A 25,515-nucleotide genomic window follows, 5' to 3' on the forward strand; every position below is an offset into this window, starting at 1 on the left:
CCTTTTTAGGTACAATCCCTTTAATAGATATCTTCAAGGCTGCTACTTGATAAACACCACACATCTTTACAAAGCATTAAAGTGCATTCAATATAGCATGCCAACAGGTCCAGCTATACCAAAACACGTTTTTAAGCCTCTACAACATTGGCTCGCTGGCCAGAGCTTTGGAGAGTGACTGCTTTATCATTTATTCAGAGCATGTTTATGTACATACACATGTTACAAATGGAAAATGTTACCCTGTAAACATCTGTTCATAGTATGTAGAACTCACGATTCACAAGCGCCCAACCACATCCCTGGCAGACAGCGTTACTCACAGATTTTTTTCTATGTTCTTGTAGGAAAGTGGGTTATTAGTAGTGTTAAATATGCATCTACCACTGGCAAATAAGACCACTAACACATTATAAGTCTCAGAATGGGTCTTAGAAAATTATTCCCATACACAACCCTTGGTAGCTTGGCTGCGAGCAGGCAGGCTTAACTTAAACTTTTTTATTTCAACAGCAGACATTCATTTCTCTATGAATAAAGTTATTGAAGAGAATTGGATGTTGTGTTTTATGCACTTGTTTATGTAATTTTTGTCACTAGCAGATTTTTTCTGCTACCACTGTTTGTTGCACCGTTTGGTTTATTGTTTTGGACACTCTTTTTCTTTTTTCTTTGAGAATCGGATGACAACCGATGATGAGACAGGGGCTTGTCTGGAGACTACATACCAGTTACCCCGTTGGTAGTGTTTCCGTGAGGTGTCATTCGTTTCTCGCACATTTTTTCTAAGTAGAACTTGGTCTAACACTGATGGTGTGGATGTCCGGTACTGATTAGAGGTGTCAGACATTTTTTAGATGGTGTTCTGTGTAACTGTCAAGGAAGATTGGCTTTTTATTTATAATTGAAGAAAAATATGGGCGAGGTGCAGTGAATTGTCCCCTTATGAGAATGTAATTACATAGGGGAAGATAATAGTTATCAGTACGTTCAGACTGTTCTATTATATAAGCAACTGACACAATTAGCGTCCTTGGGACAGGGTCTTTTGTTGTTGGTTAATGTCTGAGTGGAGGGCGACCCAGTCCAGTTTTCCCTCTGAGCTCCTATCTAGGTTAGGCTTAACTTAACACAGCTGTGTAACATCAATTCATAAAAATCGGAAATATTTTTCTCTTTCAAATAACCCCAAAACAAAAACAAATCCAATGGAGGGAACTCGAGATATGATTATTTAGAGATTTAGCACTATTTCGCGCATAGAAAACTACAGTGCCTATTGGGACATCTGGTTGCACTAGATCGGGTCAAAGTTTTAATCCGACTGCTATGGAGCCCTGTGCTGCTACCCCTCGCGGCAAGTCTTGGTCAAAGTTTTGACCTACTGACTTATAAACTTTTGTGGAGCTTTTCTTTCTGGGGTCCCGCGAAGCTCTCGGCCAGTCCGGATTCGGCGAGGGTTTGCCGGCTTGCCTTGTGTCAAGCTCCCAGTCAAACTTATGGAATTCAGATCTCTGGAGCTTTCCAGCGGGACGAACTAGAGATCCAGCCCGGCTCGGGGTTAAAGGTGGCACCTTTCCTACATTCGGACTTAGAAACTTTTACAGAGCTTTTTCTCCCAGAGTCCCTTTTTGCTCTTCACCAGGCTGGATTCGCTGAGGGTTCGCCAGCATGGGTTTCCACCAACTATTTGTCACACTCTGGTGGTTGGACCTCTGGAACTGTTAAGTCGGACATACCTGGACAGCAGGCCAGCTTGCGGTAGAGGGTCGCCAGCTTGACTGACCAGGTTCACTCGGTCCAAGTTGCTCCAAACTTCAAGCTCCTGGAACTTCTTCTCGAAGTTCCTTTTGAGCTTCCAAAGTGTCCAAAACTTGCTCCAAGATGTTCCATGGAAGTTTGGGACCTCAATTCCCACAATTCACTCGGACAAAACCCTTAAAAATCCACTGGTAGTACTCCAGGCTGGGGATTCTTAGTAGTGATAGTCCAGGTGAGCTTGGTTAACCTATAGCTTGCAGGGAGCCAACTTTGATCCACAGGGCTGTAGTTCCAGATTGTGCAGCAGATGCAGTCAGTCAGAGTGCAGGGCCTGGTTTTTGCAAATCAAACTTCCAGCATCAACCCTTCTTCCTTTAGTTTCAAGCAGCAGATCTAAGAGGCACTGCTCCTCTAAGATACTTATTCAGGGTTCTCTGGGGTAAAACAGGAGGGCAGTCCTGTCCAATGAGAAGCAGGATCACATCCGAGAACATGACCATTTACTCCAAAGTGTGGCACAATCGTCTCCCAGAAAGCATTATTTCTCCAAATTTCAATATGGCTGAAGTCCCAGCAGAGTGGCAAGAGCGGTCTAAACCAACCTCCAGGATGTCTCATCTCCATAGTCTACCTCCCCAAGGAAGGGGCGCCCCCTCACATCCAGCTAGCCACAGGCCACAGAATCCACCTCAACGCTGTTGCGGACGTGGTAAATGCCGTGGCGGTGCCGGGGGACACAGGCAAAGCCAGTCCGCACCCACCCCCGCAGCATCTGCCCCAAAATCCTCCTAGTCTGCCCTTTCAGGCCCATTCGACGCCAGTGGGGGGCAGGGTTCGCCATCACATCCTCCACTGGTGGTTGTTCACATCGTACAGGTGGGTGCTGCAAATCATCCGAAGGGGCTACTTCCTCCCCTTCAAGGCGACCCCTCCAGCCATGCCACCGCATGTCGTGGGATCACTTGCAACTTCTGCAGTAGGAAGTTACAGGCCTCTTGGCCAAGGGGGCCGTCGAGCGCGTTCCTGGGCCAGAAGTAGGACGTAGTGGTTGTTCCCACTACTTTCTCGTACCCAAGAAGGGCAAAGGGGGCCTACGCCCTATCTTGGATCTAAGGAGCGTCAACGGCTTCCTCCGGAAGGAGAAGTTCAAGATGCTGACTTTGGTTCAGGTCCTAGCTGCCCTGGACCCAGAAGACTGGATGGTAGCGTTAGACTTGCAGGATGTGTATTTTCACATCCCCGTCCTGCCGGCCCACCGGCATTACCTGCGGTTGACGGTAGGCCACGAGCACTTTCAGTTTACCGTGCTCCCCTTCGGCGTTACCAGCGCCCCACGGGTGTTCACGAAAGTGATGGCGGTGGTTGCAGCTCATCTGCGCAGGTTAGGGGTTTCAGTCTTCCCCTTTCTCGACGATTGGTTGTTAAAGGCGGGCTCGCCACAAACAGTTGTCTCCCACCTCCAGACTACAGCCGACCTCCTGCACTCGCTGGGGTTCTCTATCAACGTGCCGAAGTCACACCTGTGCCCCTCCCAGAAGCTCCTCTTCATCGAAGCGGTTCTGGACTCAGCGCAGTTTCGGGTTTATCCCCCCGAACAGCGGATTTGGGAAATTCAGGCTATGATTCTGGTCTTTCAGCCTTTATCCTGAGTCTCGGTCAGGTTGACGCTGTGGCTCCTGGGGCTGATGGCCTCCGGCATCCTTCTGGTGCATCACGCCCGGTGGCGGATGCGGGCTCTGCAGTAGGACCTGAGGTTTCAGTGGGCACAGCATCAGGGCAACCTGTCAGACTACGTCCGGATCTCTGAGGGCACTGCGAAACAGTTGCAGTGGTGGCTCACGAACCGCGATTGGGTCAGCGGCAGATCTCTCTCCCTTCCCCAACCGGAGCACGTGGTATTGACAGATGCGTCCCTCCTGGGTTGGGGGAGCCACATGGGAGAGAGAGAGATCAGCGGCCTCTGGTCTCCGGCGGAGTCCTGGCTCCACATCAACCTTCTGGAGCTGTGGGCGATCCGGCTTGCACTGAAGGCATTCCTTCCCTCTGTCCGGGGAAGTGTAGTGCAGGTGTTCACAGACAACACCACCGCCATGTGGTAATGCAACAAACAGGGCGAGGTGGGGTTGTGGACCCTTTGTTTGCTCTGCGCCTCTAGACATGGCTGGAACACCAGGGCATCACCCTGGTGGTTCAACACCTGGCAGGTTCCCTGAACTCCAGGGCGGACAAACTCTGCCGTCGGTGCATGATGGATCAAGAATGGCGTCTGAACTCTGACGTGGCGCGAGCATTGGTTAGATCTATTCGCCACCGAAGAGAACGTGCAATGTCATCAGTTCTTCGGTTGGAATTTCCAAGGCGGCACTCGCTCGGAGACGGTTTTCGTCGTGAGTTGAGCTGCGGTCTGTTGTACGCCTTTCCGCCTATACCACTTCTGCCCAGAGTGCTGAAGAAGATAAGGAGAGACCGGGCCCAAGTCATCCTTGTGGCTCCGGACTGGGCACAAAGATACTGGTATCCCGGGCTACTCAGCATGTCAGTCGATCCTCCGATTCGTCTGCCTCTTCAGGAGGACCTTCTGTCGCAGCAGCAGGGGAAGGTCCTCCACCCTAATCTGTCCAGCCTCCACCTCCATGTGTGGAGATTGAGCGGCGACAGTTGAGGCCATTTGACTTGCCTCCTGAAGTATGTGATGTGATTCTGGCAGCCAGGCGTCCCTCCACAAAAACTGTATACGCCTGTAGGTGGAACACATTTGTGGCATGGTGCACAGCAAAGGCTGTGGATCCTCTCTCTACCCCTCTTTCAGAGGTTCTCCTCTGCCTTCTTTCTCTTGCCTAGCAGGGCTTTGCTCTGGGCACTCTTAAGGGCCTACCTCTCTGCCTGTTCCGCCTTCTTAAGGCTTCCTGATCAGCCTTCTCTTTTCAAGTCCCCTATTGTAAATAGATTCTTGAAGGGCATCACGCACAAGTTCCCTCCTGTTCCTTTCGTGATGCTTCAGTGGGACTTGAACCTTGTTCTTACTTATCTGATGTGCGCTCATTTTGAGCCACTTCACAATTGTCCTCTCCGTCTTCTAACTCTTAAGACTGCATTCCTGGTTGCCATCACCTCTGCCAGGAGAGTCAGAGAGCTCCAGGCTCTTTCTTCTAAACCTCCTTTCCTTTCTGTCCATCCGTACAAAGTTGTGTTGAAAACATGTCCTTCTTTCCTGCCCAAGGTAGTTATAGCCTTTCACATCGGGCAGTCCATCACTTTGCCCACCTTTTTTCCGCCTCCGCATCCTTCTAAGGAGGAAGATAGGCTCCACCGTCTGGACCCAAAACGTGCGCTCTCCTTCTACCTTGATCGCACACACCAGTTTCGGGTGGACGACCAGCTCTTTGTTGGTTACATGGGTGCTAAGAAGGTACGGGCGGTAGACAAACGTACCATCTCTCGGTGGGTCGTATTGTGTATCAAAGTATGCTACTCTTTGGATCGGAAGGAGCCCCCTGTTGGGCTGAGGGCCCATTCTACTCGGGCCACGGCAGCTACTAATGCCCTGGGCCGGGGAGTCCCCTTGCAGGACATCTGTCAGGCAGCTACATGGGCCTCGCTGCACACGTTTGCTAGACACTACTGCCTGGACAGCCAAGTCCGGAGAGATGGCTTTTTCGGCCGTTCTGTTCTCCAGGACTTTCTGGTGTGATCTTGGTCCGCAGACCCACCAATGGGTTTGGTATTGCTGGGGTATCTATTCTAAGGTAAGGAATCTAACACTAACCTGTTTCTTTCAGATGCCCAAGTTACTTGCCTTTGGTAACGACATATCTGTAAGAAACAGTAGTTAGTGTTAGATTCTTTACCGCCCCACCCATCCTCCCCATTCTGCGGACCGATATCTAGGGTTACGGTATTTCCCTTTTGAGGGCCCTAGTTTTATGGCACCAGTGTCGGTCTCTGGCATGGCTCTTCGTTCCTGGCGCGGAAAGCTATGTACAAGAACTGACGTCGGCACGCGAGGGCGGCGTCCAAGTACTCCAACGTCATCCTGGCAACAACGACGACAGACGGGAGCCGCAGACTACGCCTACCGACGCGCAGGGGTACTGCTACGTAAAACTTTCCGGATCCAGTCTGATGCCTGGGGATATTCTAATGTAAGGAATCTAAGACTAACTACTGTTTCTTACAAATGTATCGTTACTAAAGGTAAGTAACTTGTGCTATAAGGGTCCTCCTTATAAATACCTGACCCCCCCACCACTGCGACACCTAGGTGAGAAGTGCCTCAACCCCCAAAGTAGTGTGTGGTCACTATTTGCATTTTTAAAGCTGTCCTACAAACAGGTCTGTTTTTAAACTGGCCACCGGCCTCTGCAGTGCACACATGCAAGTGCAGAAAGGGCTGCTGGCCTCTAAACTGCCATGCCCTATTATATACTAGGGACTTAAAGGTAGTTTTGATCCCCCTGCCCTATTATGCACTAGGGCCTAATAGGGGAGGTCATGCCAATCATAGGGGGTACCCTAGTCTATAGTGTGCCTTAGTGTATGTAGGTGTTTTCACTGCATTCGAAGTGTGTTTTCAGCATAGCACTGGGCCTGGTTAGGCAGAGCCCAGGGACAGAACAGTCAGTCACCACCATTAACAGTCAGCCAAAAATGGGGATGCCCAGGTCACAAAGATGACTTTGCTACAGTCCTTCACTGCTCTTACTATTCACAGCCACCCATTCTTTGACACTGCCCTCCACTTACACTACTTGCCTGCTGAGCAGAAAAGTGAAATGAAGCCAGTGTGCTGGTGTGTTGTAGACAAATAGTGGAGTCACAGCATGTCTTGTGTCTGGAACTGCTTCGAAGTACAGTAAAGTTGCAAATGTTCATGCCCAGCACTAGATGACAGGAGTATGCAGATAATGAGAATATACAGCAACATTATTCATATGCCAGTAGTTATATTCATTTTATTAGCTTGAGGCCATATTCACATGATTTGGAAATTTCTGTACATTTGGAAAACAGCTCAAAGGGTTATTGGGTCTGTACATTTTAAATAGGAATGTGTAAAAGAAAAGATCTGACAAATAATCTCTAGACACCCTCTCTGTTTGGCATAAAACCATTAATTTAAAAAATTTGAATCTCCAAACACCTCTATTAAAAAAAAAATTTTTTTAAAAAAGAACTCCATAGCATTCTGTTGGAACTCCTGAAACAACATTCTTTGTGTAGCGTCGCGCTACTAAATAACACGGACACAGTGTGCTGGTCAAGGAGCTTTATTCTCTGTCTGCTTACTCGGACCCCGTCCCTACTCTGACTGCCCTTTCCTGTCCTGTCCCCTCCTCTTCCCCTCTGCCCACCTAGCTCCGCCCACCCCAGCTACTGGACTGCTAACTTCGTTACATCTCCCCCTTTCTTAATAAAGTAACAAATGAAATAGAGATTAGTCCATCTCTGCAATCAGTCTCTTGGGAGGCCGCACGTGACGGCGGGGCCTCGCTGGTGTGGACACGATACCTTCAGGTGAGGGTTCTTCTATAGGTGAAGGTCTGGTGTCGGGTGCGACAGTCTCAGGGTTGTCCCGGCTTTCAGGTGTGGGGACCACAGGTGTACTTTCATGGACTTCAGGAGAGCACTTCTTGAAATGAGAAGCGTTGCGGGTGACTCTTCGTGTCTCTGATTCTGCGGTCACCATGGTGCCCTTTTGTTGGGTAATTGTTAGGGGCTCATCCTTGAAACGACAATCAGTCTTTTGGCGTTGTTCCTGTTTGACGACAACTCTGTCGCCTTCCTTCAGGGAGGGGGACCGTGCCCTTCGCTTGCGGTCCGCATACTCTTTCATCTTGTCTTTGAGGTGCCGATCTGTTATGGCCATTTCTCTGTGTTGTTGATCCGACGGAGGTTTTCTCAGTGCTCCGTCCCATGTGGGGATCCGATTCCTCATTGTCCTCCCGAGCATGAGAGTCGCAGGGCATTGGCCCGTTGTAGAGTGGGGAGTGGTCCTGTAGGCACTAAGGACCTCGTTCAGTGCTGACTGAAGATCTTTCTTTTCGGCGGTGGCTTGCTGGAATGTTCTCTTAATGGTGGACATGAATCTTTCCACAGTGCCGTTGGCCTGAGGCCAGAGTGGCGTGACTTTGCGATGTTGAAAGTCCATGTGTTTCGCGAAGTCGCTGAATTCATGACTATTGAATGGGGGCCCGTTGTCCGTCTTGATGACCCTGGGAACACCCCAAGTCGCGAAGACTTCTTCAAGCACCTTGAGGGTGCAGGCGGCACTGGTGGATGATATGAACTGGGCCACTGGGAACCTGGAGTATTCATCCAGGATGACGACTACATACTTCCCGGATTGCAGGGGGCCATAAAAGTCCATGGCAACTTCTTGCCATACCCCATCAGGCAATGGGGTCATCTGTAGGGGTGCAGGTGGATTACTGTGTCTGGTCAGTTGACATGGGTGGCAGTCTTTCAATGTGTCCTCGACCATCTGGTCGAGGGCTGGGAACCAGACACGTTCTCTCAGTGCTCTTTTGGTAGAGACGACTCCTCGATGGCCTTCGTGGGCCAAGTCGATTACTCCTTGTCTCAGTGTCGCTGGTATAACTAGTCTGTGGTCTCTGAGGAGGAGGTCGTCACCGGTTACAGAGAGTTCGTCGGAGACATGTCGGAAGGCTTGGAGTTCTTTCTTGACAGCAGGGCTTTCCTCTTCCTCCTGCGGGTGGTATCTCCATCTGTTGGTTCGGGTACGCTTTATTACTGCTTGTAGGATGCTGTCTTGATTGGTCGCTTCCCGAATGGCGTGCATGGGGATGGCTGGTGGACGAGCATGATTAGTCACAAAGTGAATGTATTCTTCCGCAATGGAGGGCGCAGTCTCTGATGAGTCTCGGGGGTGGCGAGACATATAGTCAGCTGGATTCTCATCCTTCCCCGGTTTGTGAATGATCGAGAACGTGTACTCTTGCAGCCGCAAGCCCCATCTCTCGATCCTGGGGGGCATCTTGCACTTGGGATTCCCATAGATTGTGACAAGCGCCTGATGGTCGGTTATGAGTGTGAAGTGTTTCCCGTATATGAAGATGTGGAAGTGTTCGCACGCCCACACGACGGCCAGGCTCTCCTTCTCCGGTTGGGAGTATCGTTTCTCAGGGTCCGTTAGGCTCCGACTGGCATAGGCGATGATCCTCCTCTGATCCGACTCATGGTCGTACTGTGCCGGGATGGCCCCTAAGCCCACGGGGCTTGCGTCCACGGTGATTTCCGTTTTCCTCTTGGGATTGAAATAGGAGAGGCACTTGGCCGATTCCACGGCGCGTTTGATATCCTTGAAGGCACGCTCACACTCCGGGGTCCACACAAATTGCGCGCCAGCTTTCGTGAGGAGCCTCAGAGGGTGACTTACGGTGGCGTAATCACGAATGTAGCGGGCGCAGTAGCTGGCCATCCCAAGAAAGGAACGCAGGTCGTTGACGTCCGCCGGACTCTTGGTGTTGAGCGTGGCGATCTTGTCCGGGTCTGGTTTCATGCCACTCGCCGAGAAGATGTGTCCGAAGAATTTCAGGGTTGTCTGATGAAATTCACATTTGTCCTTGTTGAGGGTTAACCCAGCTTCCATCAGAGCGAGGCAGACACGATCGAGGGCGGTGTCATGCTCCTGCGTGTCCGAACCGTAGACCAAGATATCATCGCTGTAATTAAGGGCGTTAGGGATGTGGTGAATGACGAGACGTATAGCCTCCTGGAAGATCTCGGCGGCTGATGAAACGCCAAAACTGAGACGTTTGTAGCGGAAAAGACCAAGATGGGTGGCAAACGTCGTGATGGGGCGAGAGCTGTCGTCTAGCTCGAGCTGATGGTAGCCCTTGTTCAGGTCCAATTTAGAGAACACGGTTGCCCTGTTGAGGGCCGTGATCATGTCGCTCAGGAGTGGGCCCGGGTGTCTCTCCCTCTCAATAGCCGTGTTCGGCAGACGCATGTCCACACAGAGACGGACTTTGTTTTGGGACCCTTTCTTGGGGACAATAACCAACGGGGACACCCATGGAGTGGGGCCCGCAGTGCGCTCAATGATGTCGGCGTCCAGGAGTTCCTGCAGTTCACATTCAACCGCGGATTGCAAGTGAAATGGCACTCTTCGCGGGTGTTGAGCCACTGGTTTGATTTGCTCGTTGATATGCAGGTGGATTTGACGGCCTTTCAGTTTCCCCAAACCTCGGAAGAGGGAAGGGAATTTTCCAGCGCAGTCCGAAATGTCATGGACGTTGAAGAGGATGTGCACCAACTGAAGACGTTCAGCCGTGGGGAGGCTCAGCAGACAGTCAGCCTCAGGTCCTTTAATTACATGGATAACTGCTGGGATGGAGAGCTTGCCATGCGTGAGGGTGGTGTCAAACTTGCCCAAGCATTGGAGAGGTTTCTTCGCCATCCAGGTGTAGACGCGGACGGGCGCGAAATGCAAACATGGTTTGGGGTCCATACGGTCATGTTCGGCAACTGATATGTAGTTGAGCGATGCTCCGCTGTCCATCATGAACTTGGCGGCATGGTTGCCCACTTTGATGTTGAGGCGTGGATAACGTTTGAACTGATCATGGTCAGCAAAGTTGACATATTCGGTGGTGTAGGAAGAATGTCTGGATGAGGACGATCTTGAGTCTCTTGATGGAGAACGACGGTCCCATCGGGAGCGCCGAGAGTCGTGACTGGAGTGTGAGGACGTGGGAGATCTAGGAGGCTCTTCTTGAACTGCTCTGATGTGATGACGCTTGGCCTCTGATCGTGAGGGCCGCTGCGACCCATCCTGTCTGTCACCGTCGTTGCGTTTTTCTTTGTGGTAATCCCCACACATGGCCTCAAAGTGGTTGGACCGTCCACATTTTCTGCACCGTTGGCCCATGGCAGGGCAGGAGTCGATGTGAGGGTAGTCGTATCCACACCTGAAACATCGTCTCGTGCGTTCAGGTCGGCGATCTCTCCTTTCGGATACTTTCCTCCTGTAGTACGGGCGTCGCCTGGGCGAGTACTTGGAGCGCCGCGATCTGTCTCGCGGGTGACGTCTTCCACTGTCGCGCCGATCCTGTCGTCCCTGCCGTCTCTCTGTGATACGGTTGGCGTGTTCACGGCTGGTACTGGGTCCTGTTTCAATTTCCGCCGCATTTTCTTCAGCTTGATCGTACAGTCGGGAGTTTTCTTCAATCTCTGCTAGTTCCTGTGGTTTTCTCAGCAGTCGCCGTCTCAGTGACACCCAGTGATTATTTGAGATTTGATGGCTGCATCCGGCGAGAAGTTGGTAAAATCACAATGTTGGGACTGCCGCCGCAGTCGATGTATGAAGGAGCTCAGTGGTTCTTCCTTTCCCTGGCGCTGCTGGTGGAACTTGTGTCTCTCATAGTCGACATTTCTCTTATGCAGAAAGCGGTTATTTAGAACGGTTCTTACTTTATCATAGGTATCACCATCTGTGGCTGGGATCTCCCGTACGATCTTGCTTATTTCACGCCCCCCTAGATTGCGAAGGGCTATGATCTTGTCTTTGTCTGGTTCAATTTTGGATCCCTCAATGTAGTCCTCAAAGTCCTCTAGCCATTCTTGCCACTTCAGGCCCATGCTGCTTCCTGTTGTGACTGACAGTGGCTCCGGGGCTCGCAGGTGGGTGCCTCCCTTGACTTCCTTGTGTGCGGGAGGGTTGGACATCTTGGCGGTGGGTTTTGACGCCCGCGTCTGCTTCTTGCGTCAGTGACTGGTATATGTCTCCGAGGTTTGTCTTATGTCCTCTTGTAGCTATCAATGCTTGTTGGTTTATGCTTGGTCTTTTTTTTTTTTGCCAGTGCTTGTTTTGCTTTCTATCACCAATGCTTGTTTCCTGCTTAATGCCTGACTTCAAGATGGCCGCCTGTATTCTGCACAGGGAGGATGTCCTTGAGGACGCCTGACTCAAAGATGGCCGCCCCCAGTCAACCACGAGGTCTGAGCTCCTCTGCACTCTCAGCCACACTCGGTCTCTTTTGGCACTCACCGAGGGTTCTTCCTCCCAGTAGCCAGGATTTGGCAGTTCCCCTTCACTTTCTGGCCACTTTCCACCGCTCAGGTAGGCCAATGCAGGTTCCCGCGTCTTGCTTGCCGCAGCGTGCCGTTCCTCACGCATCGGGGGTGAGACCCGGTGTCGGCGGCATCGGCGCTTTGTCCTGGCGCCTCCGCGAGTTCTCCTCGCTTCGCGCTGCACTCCTCACTCGTGCAGGACGCTTCAGGAGGGCTGGGGTAGGCTCCCAGACCCTTCCTTCTTGATTCCTCGTTTCAGGGCACACTCCCCAGATTTTGGCGCGAACGGAGCGCCGGACACCAGAGGGGCAGCGTCTTGTTTTCCGCTGCTCTAGCGTGGCCACACACGATCTCCTGGTCGTGAACAGTTTCTCCACCGCTGGCCTCAGGCTGGAGGCGGCGGCAATCACGGGGCACAGGCGCCGCAGGTAGCGGTCGCGTTCGGCCGGTGCTCTGGACGGGTCAGCTTCTCTTCTCGCTCTCTGGTGTCGCTGGTGGGTCACCTCATCCCACCCTCGTCGCCAGCTGTAGCGTCGCGCTACTAAATAACACGGACACAGTGTGCTGGTCAAGGAGCTTTATTCTCTGTCTGCTTACTCAGACCCCGTCCCTACTCTGACTGCCCTTTCCTGTCCTGTCCCCTCCTCTTCCCCTCTGCCCACCTAGCTCCGCCCACCCCAGCTACTGGACTGCTAACTTCGTTACACTTTGTCTTCCAAATTATTTGTATTTTAAAATATAGAAGATGTGAGTTAACCAAGAAAGTGGGTAGTCTTGTGACACAGATTTGGCAAAAGGATTTTGGCAACATGCATGGGGAACTCTGTCAGGAATTACTTGTAGCATTATCAGCTGCATAGCCGTCGTCAATTAATAAAAAAAAAGACATCTCCTCAAATGTTTGAAAAAGTAGGTATAAGCTAGTTTTAATCAAACCCAGTTGAACCCTACATTTTGCCTGTTTAAACTGGTATAAGCAAGTGCTATGGATTCCATTCCTCTGGTTCCTACAGCATAGAGTTGTGCCTCATGTTTGGTTCCTCTTTGAATTTTGTGATGAAGCTACTGTAGAATCAACTGGCCATCTGCTGCTGTGGAATGTGTCAGTCAACTGGTTATCCTTTTTTCTGAAATAGACATAAATGTCTGTCAATTTGCTGTAAAAGTAAACTCCTTTTTTCTCTCTAGACCACTATCTACAACGTTCTTGAGAGAAAATGTTACCTCAAAGATGTTCTCTCTTATAAGAGGTTCAACATTTTTCACATGCTGAAGAAAACACATTCACCAAAGATCCTAAAACGAATGTAACATCACCAATAAATAATGACAGTTGTGACAAAATAAGATTATTTCTGTACATGCACTCCTTTGTCTGATAGAGACATCTGGCCCGCAGATTCCTTACCTTTGAGTTTCTCCAGGTGTCAGACTGGATCCTGAAGATTTTCCATGAGCAGTACCCCTGCATGCCGGTAGGTGGCATCGCTCAGCTTTGTGTGGCGATATCCTTGCCGGAAGTGGTGTCCATGCCACCTATAGGCCTGACACCTTGGTGCGTTGACGTCAGTTCTTTTTGCACCAGCCAGCACTGATCTGAGAGAAAAGTTACCCGTCTGTCATTTTTTGGCAGGATTTGTGCATCATTTTGTCGATCCTTTTTTGAGGTTTCTTCCTGGTGTGTTGAGGACGGCATCAAGGAAGACATGTTTTAAACCCTGTGGCACCTGTCACAGCGCCATGTCGGTGACAAAGCCGCACCTCATGTGTTTGTGTAGTTTGGAGCGTGACGTACTCCAGGTTTGCGGCCATGGCACCAAAGAGTTTGAGGGAGCGGTCCCTGAAGCTGCTAGCTGCCTGACATGCATCTCATCGGAAATTACAGTCCTGCTTGAGAGGAAGGTCCTGGGACTGTTCGAGGAGTACAGAGTCCTCTTTGGCCCACTCCATATTGTCAGGGCACTCAGATAAGAGGCACATAAAGGAGATAAAGGAACATCAGCATTTGGGGCCTGGTTTCTCTGAACATGCGCCTGGGCCTACTCCGCGCCTCCCCAGTTTTTTCCGGGAGGCAGAGCAACCCATGATCAAATTAGAGGGTTCTATGAATCCATGACCACATTTTTGAGCGGCTCACCCCTCCAATATGCCTTTGGGCCTCATTGGGATGGAAGGGGGCCCCATCTGATTCCTCGGCGGTGGCTCTGGCCCCAATGGATCCAGTCATGGATCTGGACCGGCGCAAGTTGTGCCACTGCGTCTTTCTGATGCTCCCAGAGCCAGCTACATTCTGATCCCCAACGAGATGGAGCTAGAGCTGGGCCGATTCCAGTGCAGACAAGACCCCGGCGTCCTACGTTAAAGGCTGAGCGATATTTTGAAAGGCTAGTCCTTGGGAGAAGTAAGGGATGTCAGTGGACCCCTTTGAATCTCAGTATCGGCTGGATATAGACTGGTGTGATGCCGGGGGACTAGGAATGTCCCCAGATACCATCATGCTTTATCTACCGTGACTACAGAGAAGGGAGCTACATGTGCTATGGTTGTTCAGAGGGGGCTGAGGTCCCAGACCTTCAGTTGCCCTTGGTGCATTCAAGACTAATATCTTGATGGACGTGCTGGAACTGTGAATCTCCTCCTGAATCCCCTACTCCTGTTTAACAAGCCCTCACTGATGTCCTTCTGGGGACCTGTTCAAAACCCATCACAGTCTCCTCTAAATAGGGTGTTTACCTGCTGCCAACACCCCACTTCAGAGGACCCAAATTTCCTCCCCCCTCCCCCGCAGAGCTTGGTGGTCCAAGCTTCTACTTTTCTTGGCGCTTTCCTTGCCGCTCCCCTGTACAGGGAATCCAACAGACTGGACAGCTTGGGAAAGAGAATGTTTTCTTTCACTAGCCTTGCATTGCGGTCAGTGAAAACTGCATGCTTATTGGGCCTTTATTGCCACACACTGTGGAAAATGGTGGCGCAAGTGCTGCCACAGGTCGTGGAGGAGGCCTGGCCCATTCTCTCTCAAGCAGGTGCAGACTAGGGCGACACAGCGAAGTTCACCATACGCTGTGGATTTGATGCGATCGACTCGCTGGGCAAAGAGCTATTGTCGACTGTGGTCCTCCGATATCTGGCTGAGAAAATTTGGCTTTTCAGGGATGTCTATCTTCCCTCATGGATATGCCCTTCGATGGCACATGTTTCTTCAGAGACAAGAAAGACTTGGCTCTGTAGCGGTTTAGGGTCTCACGGGCTACGGTCAGGTCCTTGGGCCCCTCGACCGCCCCACATCCCCAGTCTGCCTTCGCGGCCATGAAAGGGGCTTTCAACCGCGCCACACTTATCCCAGCCACTGAACAGTGCAAGCTCCCAGCTTCTGCATGGATAAGGGCGCAGTTCCTTCCAGCCCCATGGGTCAGGTAGAAAGTAATCAGGTCCAGCCACCTGCAGCCTCAAAAACTTAACAATGTTGCTCATTTAGATCATGGGCGTCCACGTGGTGGCATGATGAGCCATCATCTCCACCACTGTACCGGAACTGGTCCATGATATTGGCTATCCTGATTCGAGAGATGACTGACTGCAAAGATGTTTTAGAAAGAAGTGATAATCCGCGTTTGATCGGAGCAGGGGTTTAACTAAGTCAGCCCTACAGCACTGGGTAGTCATGGACATGGTGTGTCCAAAGTGGAATTGATATCCATTTCTTGTAAGGAGAAGCTGATAGTCTGTGTCTGACAGCCAAACACTTGAAGTGCCAGTTGGCCGCTGACACGTAAACAGATCCAGAATCACGTTCCTCTGCTTCCTATGTCTGGAAGAGGCCCAAAATATGAGGACTGAAAAACGTCTGTAAGAGAGACGGTTCCTATTGCGATAGGGACATTAAGTATATGTATGTTTTGTCACTTTGTGTTTGTTGATATATGTTGTGTTTTGCAGTTATTTATAGAGTTATGTATACTTGTTTTTTAAAAGTCTGTCTTGTGTTTCGTGAATAGATATTTGTTGTGTTAATGTGATATGTCGATACACTGCTTTTTAGACCCCAGTTTATAAATTTGGGGATTCACTTTGTAAAAAGATTAATTAATAATACTTTGGAAGTCCTTACCAGACCAGTGACTGATTAATAAGCTGGACAACTATTGATTCCCACATGTGACCAATTTTTCTGTTTCATCATCTCCACCACTGGCAGTTCATAACATCAGACAAGTGGGTTCTGCAGATCATCCAAAAGGTCTTAGACCCCTTCTAGACAACCCCTTCCTCCATCTTACAACTGGCTAATGGATGATCATCTGTCACTGCTCCGTAAAGACATCATGGCTCTCTTGGCCAAGAGAGCCATAGAGAAGGTTCCAGTGCCAGAAGTAGGCTGTGGATACTATTACCTCTACTTTCTGATCCCGGAATGGACAAGGGCTTTTGTCCTATCCTAGATCTCAGAGCCCTCAACTACTTCCTAAAAAAGGAGAAATTCAGGATGCTTACATTGCCTCAGTTCTTGTCTGCTCTGGACCCAGGAGACTGGATGGTAGCGTTTGACTTGCAGGACACCTATTTTCACATCCCCATCCTGTCTGCTGATCGGTTTTATCCGTGGTTTACGGTAGGGCACAAGCATTTTTATTTAACCGTGTTCCCATTTGGCCTTACAAGTGCCCTTCGGGTGTTCACCAAAGAGATGGCGATGATCACAGCTCATCTGTGCAGATATGCCAGTATTCCCTTATCTCGACGGACTGCTGAAGGCGGGCACACCCAAGGCTGTCGTTTCCCACCTCCAGACTGGCAGACCTTCATTCATTGGGGTTCATTATCAATATGCCAAAGTTACACCTGACTCCCTCTCTGACGCTCCCTTTCATCAAGGCTGTTCGTGACACTGGGCAGTGTTGGCTTATCCTCCCGAACTGCGAGTCCAGGATATTCAGTCTATGATACCGATCTTTCAGCCTGTATCCTGGATTTCTGTAAGACTGACTCTGAGGCCGTCTGGGCCTCATGGCCTCCTGGATCCTGCTAGTTACACATGCCAGATGGCAAATTCTCCGACATGGTCCATATCGCAAAGGGAACTGCAACAGACCTGCAGTGGTGGCTAACAAACAGCGATTGTGTCAGAGCAGACACCTCTCCCTTCCCCAACCAGATGCGTCACTCCTGGGAGGGAGCGGGCATCCGAGAGAGGTGGAGATCAGAGGACTCTGGTGGAATCCTGACTCCAAATCATCCTGTTAGATCTCTGAGCGATCAAATTGGCATTGAAAACCCTGCTACCCTCTATGAAAGGAAGGCTAGTACAAGTGTTCACGGACAACAACACCGCCATCTGGTACCTCAAACAGGGTGGTGTGGGGTCGTGGTCCCTTTGTCAATAGGCACTGCATCTCTGTACATGGCTGGAACAGCAGGGCATTTACCTGGTTGTTCAGCACTTGGCAGGTTCCCTGAATGCCAGGGCAGACAAACTCAGCCGTTGATGCCTAGCGAATCATGAATGGCGTTTCCAACGAGATGTGACGCAAGGTCTCTTTCAACAGTGGTGAGAGCCTTGATTAGATCTGTTAACCTCTGCCAAGAACATGCGATGTTGGAAGATTTGCGCGCTTGAGTTTCCTAGGCGGCTCTCGCTCGGAGATGCTTTTCGTCTTGCGTGGGACTCAGTCCTCCTGTATGCCTTTCCGTCCACACCACTCCTGCCTGGAGTTCTCAGGAAGATCAGGAATGACCAGGCTCAAGCCATCCTTGTGGCTCCGGACTGGGCACAGAGAGTCTGGTATCCCGAGCTTCTCAACATGAGCATTCATCCTACAACCAGGCTGCCCCTTCAGGATAATCTCTTGACTCAGCAACAGGGAGAGGGTCCTCCACCCGAACCTGTCAACTCTTCGCCTTCTGGCATGGAGATTGAGCGGCAGCAATTGCTTGCTTTCGACCTTCCTCCCGAAGTCCGTAATGTTGTTCTCGCAGACAGGCGTCCCTCCATTAAGATGGTATACATCTGAAAATAGAAGGTTTGTATCATATTGTCCGGAAAAGTCTATTGACCCTCTTTCTGCTTCCTTTTCTGATATTTTGCTTTTTATTCTTACCCTTGCTCTGCAGGGCTCTGCTCTGCTCACTCTGAAAGGGGATCGTTCTGCCTTGTCGGTCTACCTGCGGCTGCCTGGTCAACTCTCCTTATTTAAATCTCCGATTGTATATAGATTCTTAAAAGGTCTCATATATGCTCCCATCTTCCCCTTTGATTGTGCCTCAGTGAGACCTTAATTTTGTTCTCACATTTTTGATATGTACTCCCTTTGAGCCTTTGTACTATTGTCCCCTCAGGCTGCTCCCCATCAAAATAGCCTTACTTGTGGCAATTATATCGACCAGGAAGGTGAGAGAGTTTCAGGCTATATCATGCAAGCCTCTCTTCCTATCTGATTCCCTGACAAACTGGAATACAGATTGAATTACATTTATATAGCACTTACTACCCCTGTCCAGGTGTCGAAGTGCTTTTTCGGCAAGCAGCACACAATCTCCGCTCGAGTGACCACAACCTGGCAATCATTCCCAGGATAAAGCGAGCCCGCTCAGGCGGCCGGCTCTTTTCTCTGCAAGCAGCAAGAGAATGGAATGCCCTCCCATATAACTTGAGGCAGGAACAGACCTTCCTTCAGTTTAGGAAGAAACTCAAAACCTTCCTATTCCCCAGAATAGATCGGACTAGCCCAGGGTTACCGTTGCCAAGAGCGCTGGGATGCCTACGGGTAGCCATGCGCTATATAAGTGATTTTACAATTACAATTACTCGGGTACCCAAAAAGGATTATTGGTGAATTAGTATAGGGAGATATGAAATTAATTTGAGCGGTGGACATGGGAGTTTTTTGGATTGGAAAAGGATAGTGGAGGAATAGAGGAGGGAATTATATAGGGCAATATGAAATTAATTTGAGTGGTGGACCTGTGAGTCTGTTAGTTAGATTGAAAAGGATAGTGGAGTAATAGAAGAGGGCAGGGTCTAGAAAGTGTTTTTTTTTTTTTTAAAGCTCCTACCAGTAGTAGGAGGCTTGGAATGAGTGAGGTGGAGGGGGGGGGGGGGAAGCGTTAGAGGGAAGGGTTTAGAAAGGCTTGTTTGGGAGATCTGAATAGTAAAAGAGGTATGAGATGATACAAGGAGGGGGGGTTGAGTAAGCAAGTCTATAAAGGGTTATTTTGGGAATCAAAGTAGTAGAATGAGGTTTAGGATGAGTCCGAGTAGAGGTAGATGATATAATGAGAGATATAGGGTGAGAAATAGGTTAGTGCATTGGAGCGAGTAGTAGAATGAGGTATGAGATGAGTCAGGGTGGAGGTAGAGGTTATATTGATGGAGGTATAGGGTGAGTTATTGGGTAGTGCATTTGAGATGCTGAATTAGAAGTAAAATAAATATAAAGATACATAAGTACATGGAAGGTATATATGTATACGGAAGGTAATTTATGTAGGTTTAAGTTATATTGAACAAACTCAGACTTGCAGTGTTGTACTTTTAATTTTGTTTTGTAATTAATTAGTGAAGCAATTGTAGATAGTTATGTTAAAAATGTACTTATTTATGTAGTGATGTCTATACATGTTAAACATAGAATAATATGACCATAGGTAATATGTACATTTGTTAAGCAGAACGACTCTATATAATTATAAATATAGTTATTATACACATTTATGCAAAGCAATACACATATATAGGTACACATCTGTTCCAAATAAATGCTTATATGTAGACGGATATGCGGTATATTTATGTTTGAGTATGCTGGTTATGTGGGGGAAAAGCCAACATTTGAGTAGTCTTCTGAAGATAAGGTAGTTATCATTGGATCTTATGTTTGAGATTAAAGAGTTGCATAGTTTGGCTGCTTGAACAGAGAAGGATGTGCAACCTAGATTTTTTTTTTCTTGTATGGTGGGATTTTAAGGCGCGGAGCCAATCCACAGCAGAGGTTCCTTTGTTGAATGTATTTGGTTTTATTCCTGATGAAGAGCGGTTCTTTTCCGCTTTGTGGGCAATACAGAGTAGCTTGAATGTGGATCTTATGTAAGGCCTTCAATGCAGGGAAGATGAGAGCATATGGCTTTATATGTAAGAGTTGTCTGGCAGCAGATTTTTGAATCCCGTTGTAGTCTCTTTATAGTTGTTAAAGATGATCTGTGGTAGAGTCTATTGGCGTAATCAAGTTTTTGACAGGAACGAGAGATAGTAGCCTGCACTTTGTGTGGAAATCCCAGGTGGGGGAAGATGCGTCACAGAGTTTTTATAGTAATGAAGCTTGATCTTGCTAGTTTGTCCACTTGGGTATTCATTGATAGCTTGGAGCCCATGGTAATTCTGAGGTTTCTTATTTCCTGTGATAATTTAGGCGGTGTTCCTCGATCGCCAGGCGACGAGTGGATCATATTTCTGTTTTGGAAGCATTCAATTTGAGATGGCTCCATGTCATCCACTGATCCACAGCTCAGATGCAACTGAAAATTTGTGAGTTTCTTAGGGCTTTCCAGTTTAAGGAGTATCTGTGCGTCATCAGCATAGTTATAACATGTGAGGTGAAATTGATTGATCAGTGCCGGCAATGACTTTATGTAGATGTTGAAGAGCTTGGGTGAGATTATAGAGCTTTGAGGGATGCCTGCTTTTGTGAAGTACTTTTTAGATGAGAAAGGGGGGGTATGGATGATATTAGATCTGCTTTGAAGGTAGGATGTGATACAGTCGAGAGCAGTCTCCTATATATTGGCTTCCTAGAATCTTTGTATTAGAGTGTTATGGTCAACCTTGTCCTACACAGCTGAGAGGTCTCTAAGAGAAGTAGTGCAGCAAACCCGTTCCAGTCAACTGTGTTCTTAAGGTTGTCCCAAACTGATTATGCGCCTCTTCCTAGACAGAATTCTGTTTGAAAGTCAGAAATGATGGAATTATCTGTAGTGTTCTGGGTTAAGCAGGTCCAGGTTGTTTTTATTTAGTAATGGATGTATGTAAGCCTGTTTTAAATCTTTTGGAAATATTCCTGTAGTTAAGTCATTGTTGATGATTCTTCTTACTGGTGTGACAGTAAAGGTAGTTAGGAAAATTTTCTTGAAGGTTTGTGGTGGACAAGGGTCAGAAGGGCTGCCGGCATGCTTGCTTGCTTTGACCAGTTCCATAAATTCATTGTATGATATTTGTTATAAGGAATGGAGAGGCTGGGTTAGCGTACTCTTCCGTTTTTGGAGGGGAATGGCTGGTTTATTTGCACTTTTAGCATTTTGAATTCTGTCTGAATAATATTTGTTCTTAACTTTTTTTAATTGCGGACTTGTATAATCTGTTACGTTTCTGTAGGTGAAGTTTGACTTGATCAGGGTTTGTTTTGTGCCAGATATGTTGGAGATTTCTAATTTGCCATTTAATCTCTTTTAGCTCTGTATTTCTCCAAGGTGCCTGTTTTCTTTTGGTCTGTTGTGTTGTTTTCAGTGGTATTAGGATATCAAAGGCTTCTTGTAGCCACTCGTATAGTTTCTAAACTGAATTTGTCTCTAGATCTGTATTCGATGTTAGTTGTGTTTCTAAGTGTTCAAAATTTAGTGTTACAATGTCGATAGGTGGATGCATGTAAGATGGTTTTAGGTGTGTTGCTTTGTGTTTTATGTTGGAAAGCAAGCAGATGGTGGTCTGGCCCTTGACTGGAGTCATCATTTGAAAGGTAACTGGTTCTGTATTTGCAAAAATGACATCTAGGATGTGTCCAGGGATGTGTGTGGGTTTGTGGACGATCTGATGTAGGTTCAGTGCCTCTGGGCCACTGATGATTGTTTTTGGATAGCGTATATTGGGTTTGTCAAACCAAGTGTTTGGTCACCAAGAATGCATAGGTTGAAGTGTAGTTTTATCAGTTTTGAAATTATGTTTAGAAGTGACTGGGAATGTTGCATTGCTAGGTGGGGGTCTAGAAAGGGCAGGAAGTTACCGGAGAAAGATGATGTAGGGTTGCAGCGGGTGAAGAGGGCCTCACAACCTTGTATGGAGACATTGTCCGCTCTAGTGATCTTTAATGTTTGTGTGAATACAACTAGGCCACCTCCTCTTTTTGCCTGTATGATATAGTTTGACAGACTAGAGGAATGGCTTCATATGAGACTGGAGCCATGTCATCTGCCAACCATGATTATGAAGAGTAAATCAGGTTGTGTGTCAGTGAGAAGGCCATAGATGTGATGCTGGTTTTTTAGAGTGATCAAGGATTCTGTTAGTAGGCACTTCAGAGATTGTCCTTTGGTGATGGTGCGACTTTCTTTTGTAGAAGAGCGAGCAGTATTTGTGGATTTGTAATAGGGGTAATTATTGCTGGTATTGTCTGTATGAGGATAGCAATAGTGTAGCTGTTCTGTATTGTGTTCCTCGTCCAGCTAGCTAAGAAGGCGTTTTGATGGTTCTGCGTGTGTAGGTGGTGGAGATGGTGGTTGAGAGTGAGTTGGTGAGCTGTTTCGCTTTTGTAGAGTAACCTTGTTGTGCAGTAGACATGGAGGTGGGACGTTGTGTATAGTGGCTTGTTGCTTATTTTGTTTGTCTGTTTAGGGTGGAAGGTGTACGAGTTAGGGGTAGTGGTGCAGCATGTGGATTATGTTGTAAGGTTCTAAATTGTCCAGTGGATGAGAGGTGGTTAAAAGAGTTGCTTATATGTGTGTTAGGTGTGGGGGAAGAGATAAAGCTTGATAGTGGAGTTGGTTTAGGGTGTGTTTTAATTCATTCTAAATACTATCTGCTGGATCATAGGAGCCTATACTGTACTTAATTTCATTGTTTCTGTTAGTTTCTACTGGTCGTCATCAGCGCGGAGATACACCTACGGGAGTTTATTCACAGCGCTTTACAAACATGCAAATAAATAAATAAATACATTTTATTTGTGTAGTCAGGAAGGTGCGAGTGGGTGTATGTTTCTAGTTTGTGATGGAAAGTATTAGGATTTGTATGTTTGAGATTTTGTTATGCTGGGGTGCGTTATGTTTTTCTTTTGAGTAGTGAGAAGAGGTGATGTATTTGTTTTCTGAAAAGTTGTATGTAAAGTATTGTTGGTAACTGGAAGCTGCAAGGTAAAGTGTGTGGTGTGGTGATGTGGTTTGGAAAAGCGTGGATGTGGTGTGTGAGTGGATGAACAAGAGTTTCTAGTGTTTGTGTTATATTTGAGTGCTAAAATAGGCCATATGTTTGGTGGAGTGTAAGGGTTTTGTGAATGTGTTTATTTGGTACAGAGAATAAGAGGGTGCTGGTGGATGAAAAGATGGAAGGCTGAGTGTAGGTTTGTACGTGACAGAAAGGGGTCTGTTAGAAGTAATTAGTGAGTCTGGATGAGATATAGTTAAGTATGGTGGGGATTTGGGTTATGTTTGTGATTAGTGGATTGGTTATGGTATAGGGTAAAGAGGTATTTTGTGTCTGTGAAGGTGCAAATGTGTGGAAGTTTGGGACAGAAAGGTGTGGTTTGTGCGTTTCGTTAGTGGGTGCTGAGACATTAAACGTGTATATTTGCTGCGAGTATGGTAATTTGGTTGTGGATGTGGAGGGGGTAGGGTGAGTGCTGGTAAATGGGAAAACGTGCAGCATCTCTGGCCTTAGGCCCGACCGATAGCTAGATTTGTGACATTTCTGTATGTAATATCTCTATCTGTGTAATATGATCCAGTATTGCCATCGAGTGGTTATGGTGCCATCTTAAACCAGAAGTCAGAGCAGTTTGAAAAAGTCACCAAAACCCCAAGTTGGCCATATGGGACAATGTTATTCATGGTTGATGTCATATTTATTTTTTATATTACATGTATTTTTTGGGACAAGCATTGATTGAAATTACATTTTTCAGACTTTTTTTTACTCTTCTTGACTAAATTGTTAATGGTGAGGGTCAATGGATGTAGGTAATTCTGTGGCTGCAGCGTTTACCACATAATCATGGATTTACTTCCTTTGCCACTTAATTTTCTACATAATTTACCACTTAATTTATAAAAATTTGCATATTTCACCAAAAATGTTGTTTTAATCTCAAATGTTTATGGATAAAAATAGTAAGGGGCATGTCACATATTTTGTAATTTTTGTTGCATACTGTGTGTAACCTTCCCGCATAATATGGTCTCCATGCCACACAATCCTAGTAGACTTGACGGTTTTTAAACCTCTGCAATGTGGTTTGGGGGGCTTTGATTATGATAATGAAATCCGTAATTCTTAGGTAACTGAAATATTTTCCATATTTCATGTTTCCCTGTAAAGCGTTTTCTTTGTGCTATAAAAGCAAGCACCATAACGCATAACATTTCTGAATACATATTTATATAGATCTACATATAAAGTTATCCATCTATATCAATCTATATATAGATAGATATAGAGAGTTTGACTACTCATTGAAGTATGTTAAATAACCTGTAATTAGTGATGTCATACTACCTTTGCTTTTACTCACAATGTTTCTGCTTTCAGATTGAAATTGAAAAGCTGAAGAAGGTAGTCCAGTCCACATGAAGCATCCAGCGTTCCTGATTTTTCCAGGAATCCGAAAATTGCCTATGTGTAGCAACTTGCTGTTGCTTTAAGAGATTAGGTGCAGATTTCCACATTGTTAGAACATATGATTACATGGATACAATATCTTAGTAGAGATCAAAGGTTTGGTTTTTGCCAATAAATGGGGCCTTATTTCCTACTGTGCTGGAATTGCAAACCTTTATTTTAGGTTTGCTCGATATTACTACTGAAACTATGTAAAAAGAAAAGGAAATTCTTAAAAGATTTTTATTAAATACTTAAAATGCAATTTTAAAGAAACCTGTACTATGAAATGGATGTTAAATATATATATATATATATATGTATATGTACCTTTACAATTAATGCATAACATAGTCTCTGGGGAAGGGGTAGAAGAGGCGAGAAAACCTCATAGATACTTTTCCTGTACATGAAAAAGTAAATATAGGATCATATTGTTTGTATATTTTTTTATTTTACCATCCTCGCCCAGGGTTACACACTGTTGTGCCTGTATGTCTGCAGTGTAAGTATTAATAACATGCTGTTTATAGTTGGCATACAATAGGAAACTGTTAATGCTGGAAGCAGATAACATGCCTATGCATAGTGGTATTAACTAATCTAATTAAATCATTTTTATTTACAATATTCCTACGTCACTTGCACTAGAGGATCAATACAAGGGATTTATAATGTAAGCCGTTCGATTTGTAATTAGGCAAGACGCCTGTGCTTGATTACTCCTTCTCACTATTACAATAATGGGGAGCAGGGGTCAGTTGTGCAATGAAAAATATTTTATTTATATATATATATATATATATATATATATATATATATATATATATATATATATAAATATAAAAAGAAAAGATAGCACGGTTAGTATCTCTTTTTGACAGGTGTCATGGTTTCTCTTGGGAAGAGATATTGAATAGCTGTGTCTAAGTGGATCAATGCAGTCTTTAAGCAATGCCTGGGCTCCGTTGTAGATAACATTACGTTTTGTCAGTGTCTGCCTGAACTGTATGTATTCAAGAGCTGCCCTTTGTATGCAGGTGTGTTTTGAAATAATGTTATGTCACTGACATCACCATTTACACTTGAAAGAATTTTTGGCTGCATCCATACCAATTACAGACGCCTCAGCGGGGTTGCACAATAAACTT

General features: G+C 46.9%; 1 protein-coding gene across 2 annotated transcripts in view; it reads left to right on the forward strand.

Annotated features, from left to right (window-relative positions):
- The window catches only part of CD2AP (CD2 associated protein), an 802,607-nt gene extending 777,967 nt beyond the window's left edge, over positions 1-24,640 (forward strand). Inside the window, exon 19 of one of the 2 annotated variants that reach the window (XM_078647692.1) lies at positions 24,296-24,588. In XM_078647692.1, coding sequence (XP_078503818.1) covers positions 24,296-24,337 — 42 coding nt within the window. In that variant the 3' untranslated portion in view covers positions 24,338-24,588. Of the gene's footprint in view, positions 1-24,295 lie in introns of both variants that reach the window. The other variant, XM_078647691.1, reaches the window with a different exon arrangement.
- Positions 24,641-25,515: the final 875 nt, after the last annotated feature.

This window comes from Lissotriton helveticus, chromosome 6 (genome assembly GCF_964261635.1).
Source record: "Lissotriton helveticus chromosome 6, aLisHel1.1, whole genome shotgun sequence".
NCBI lineage: Eukaryota > Metazoa > Chordata > Amphibia > Caudata > Salamandridae > Lissotriton > Lissotriton helveticus.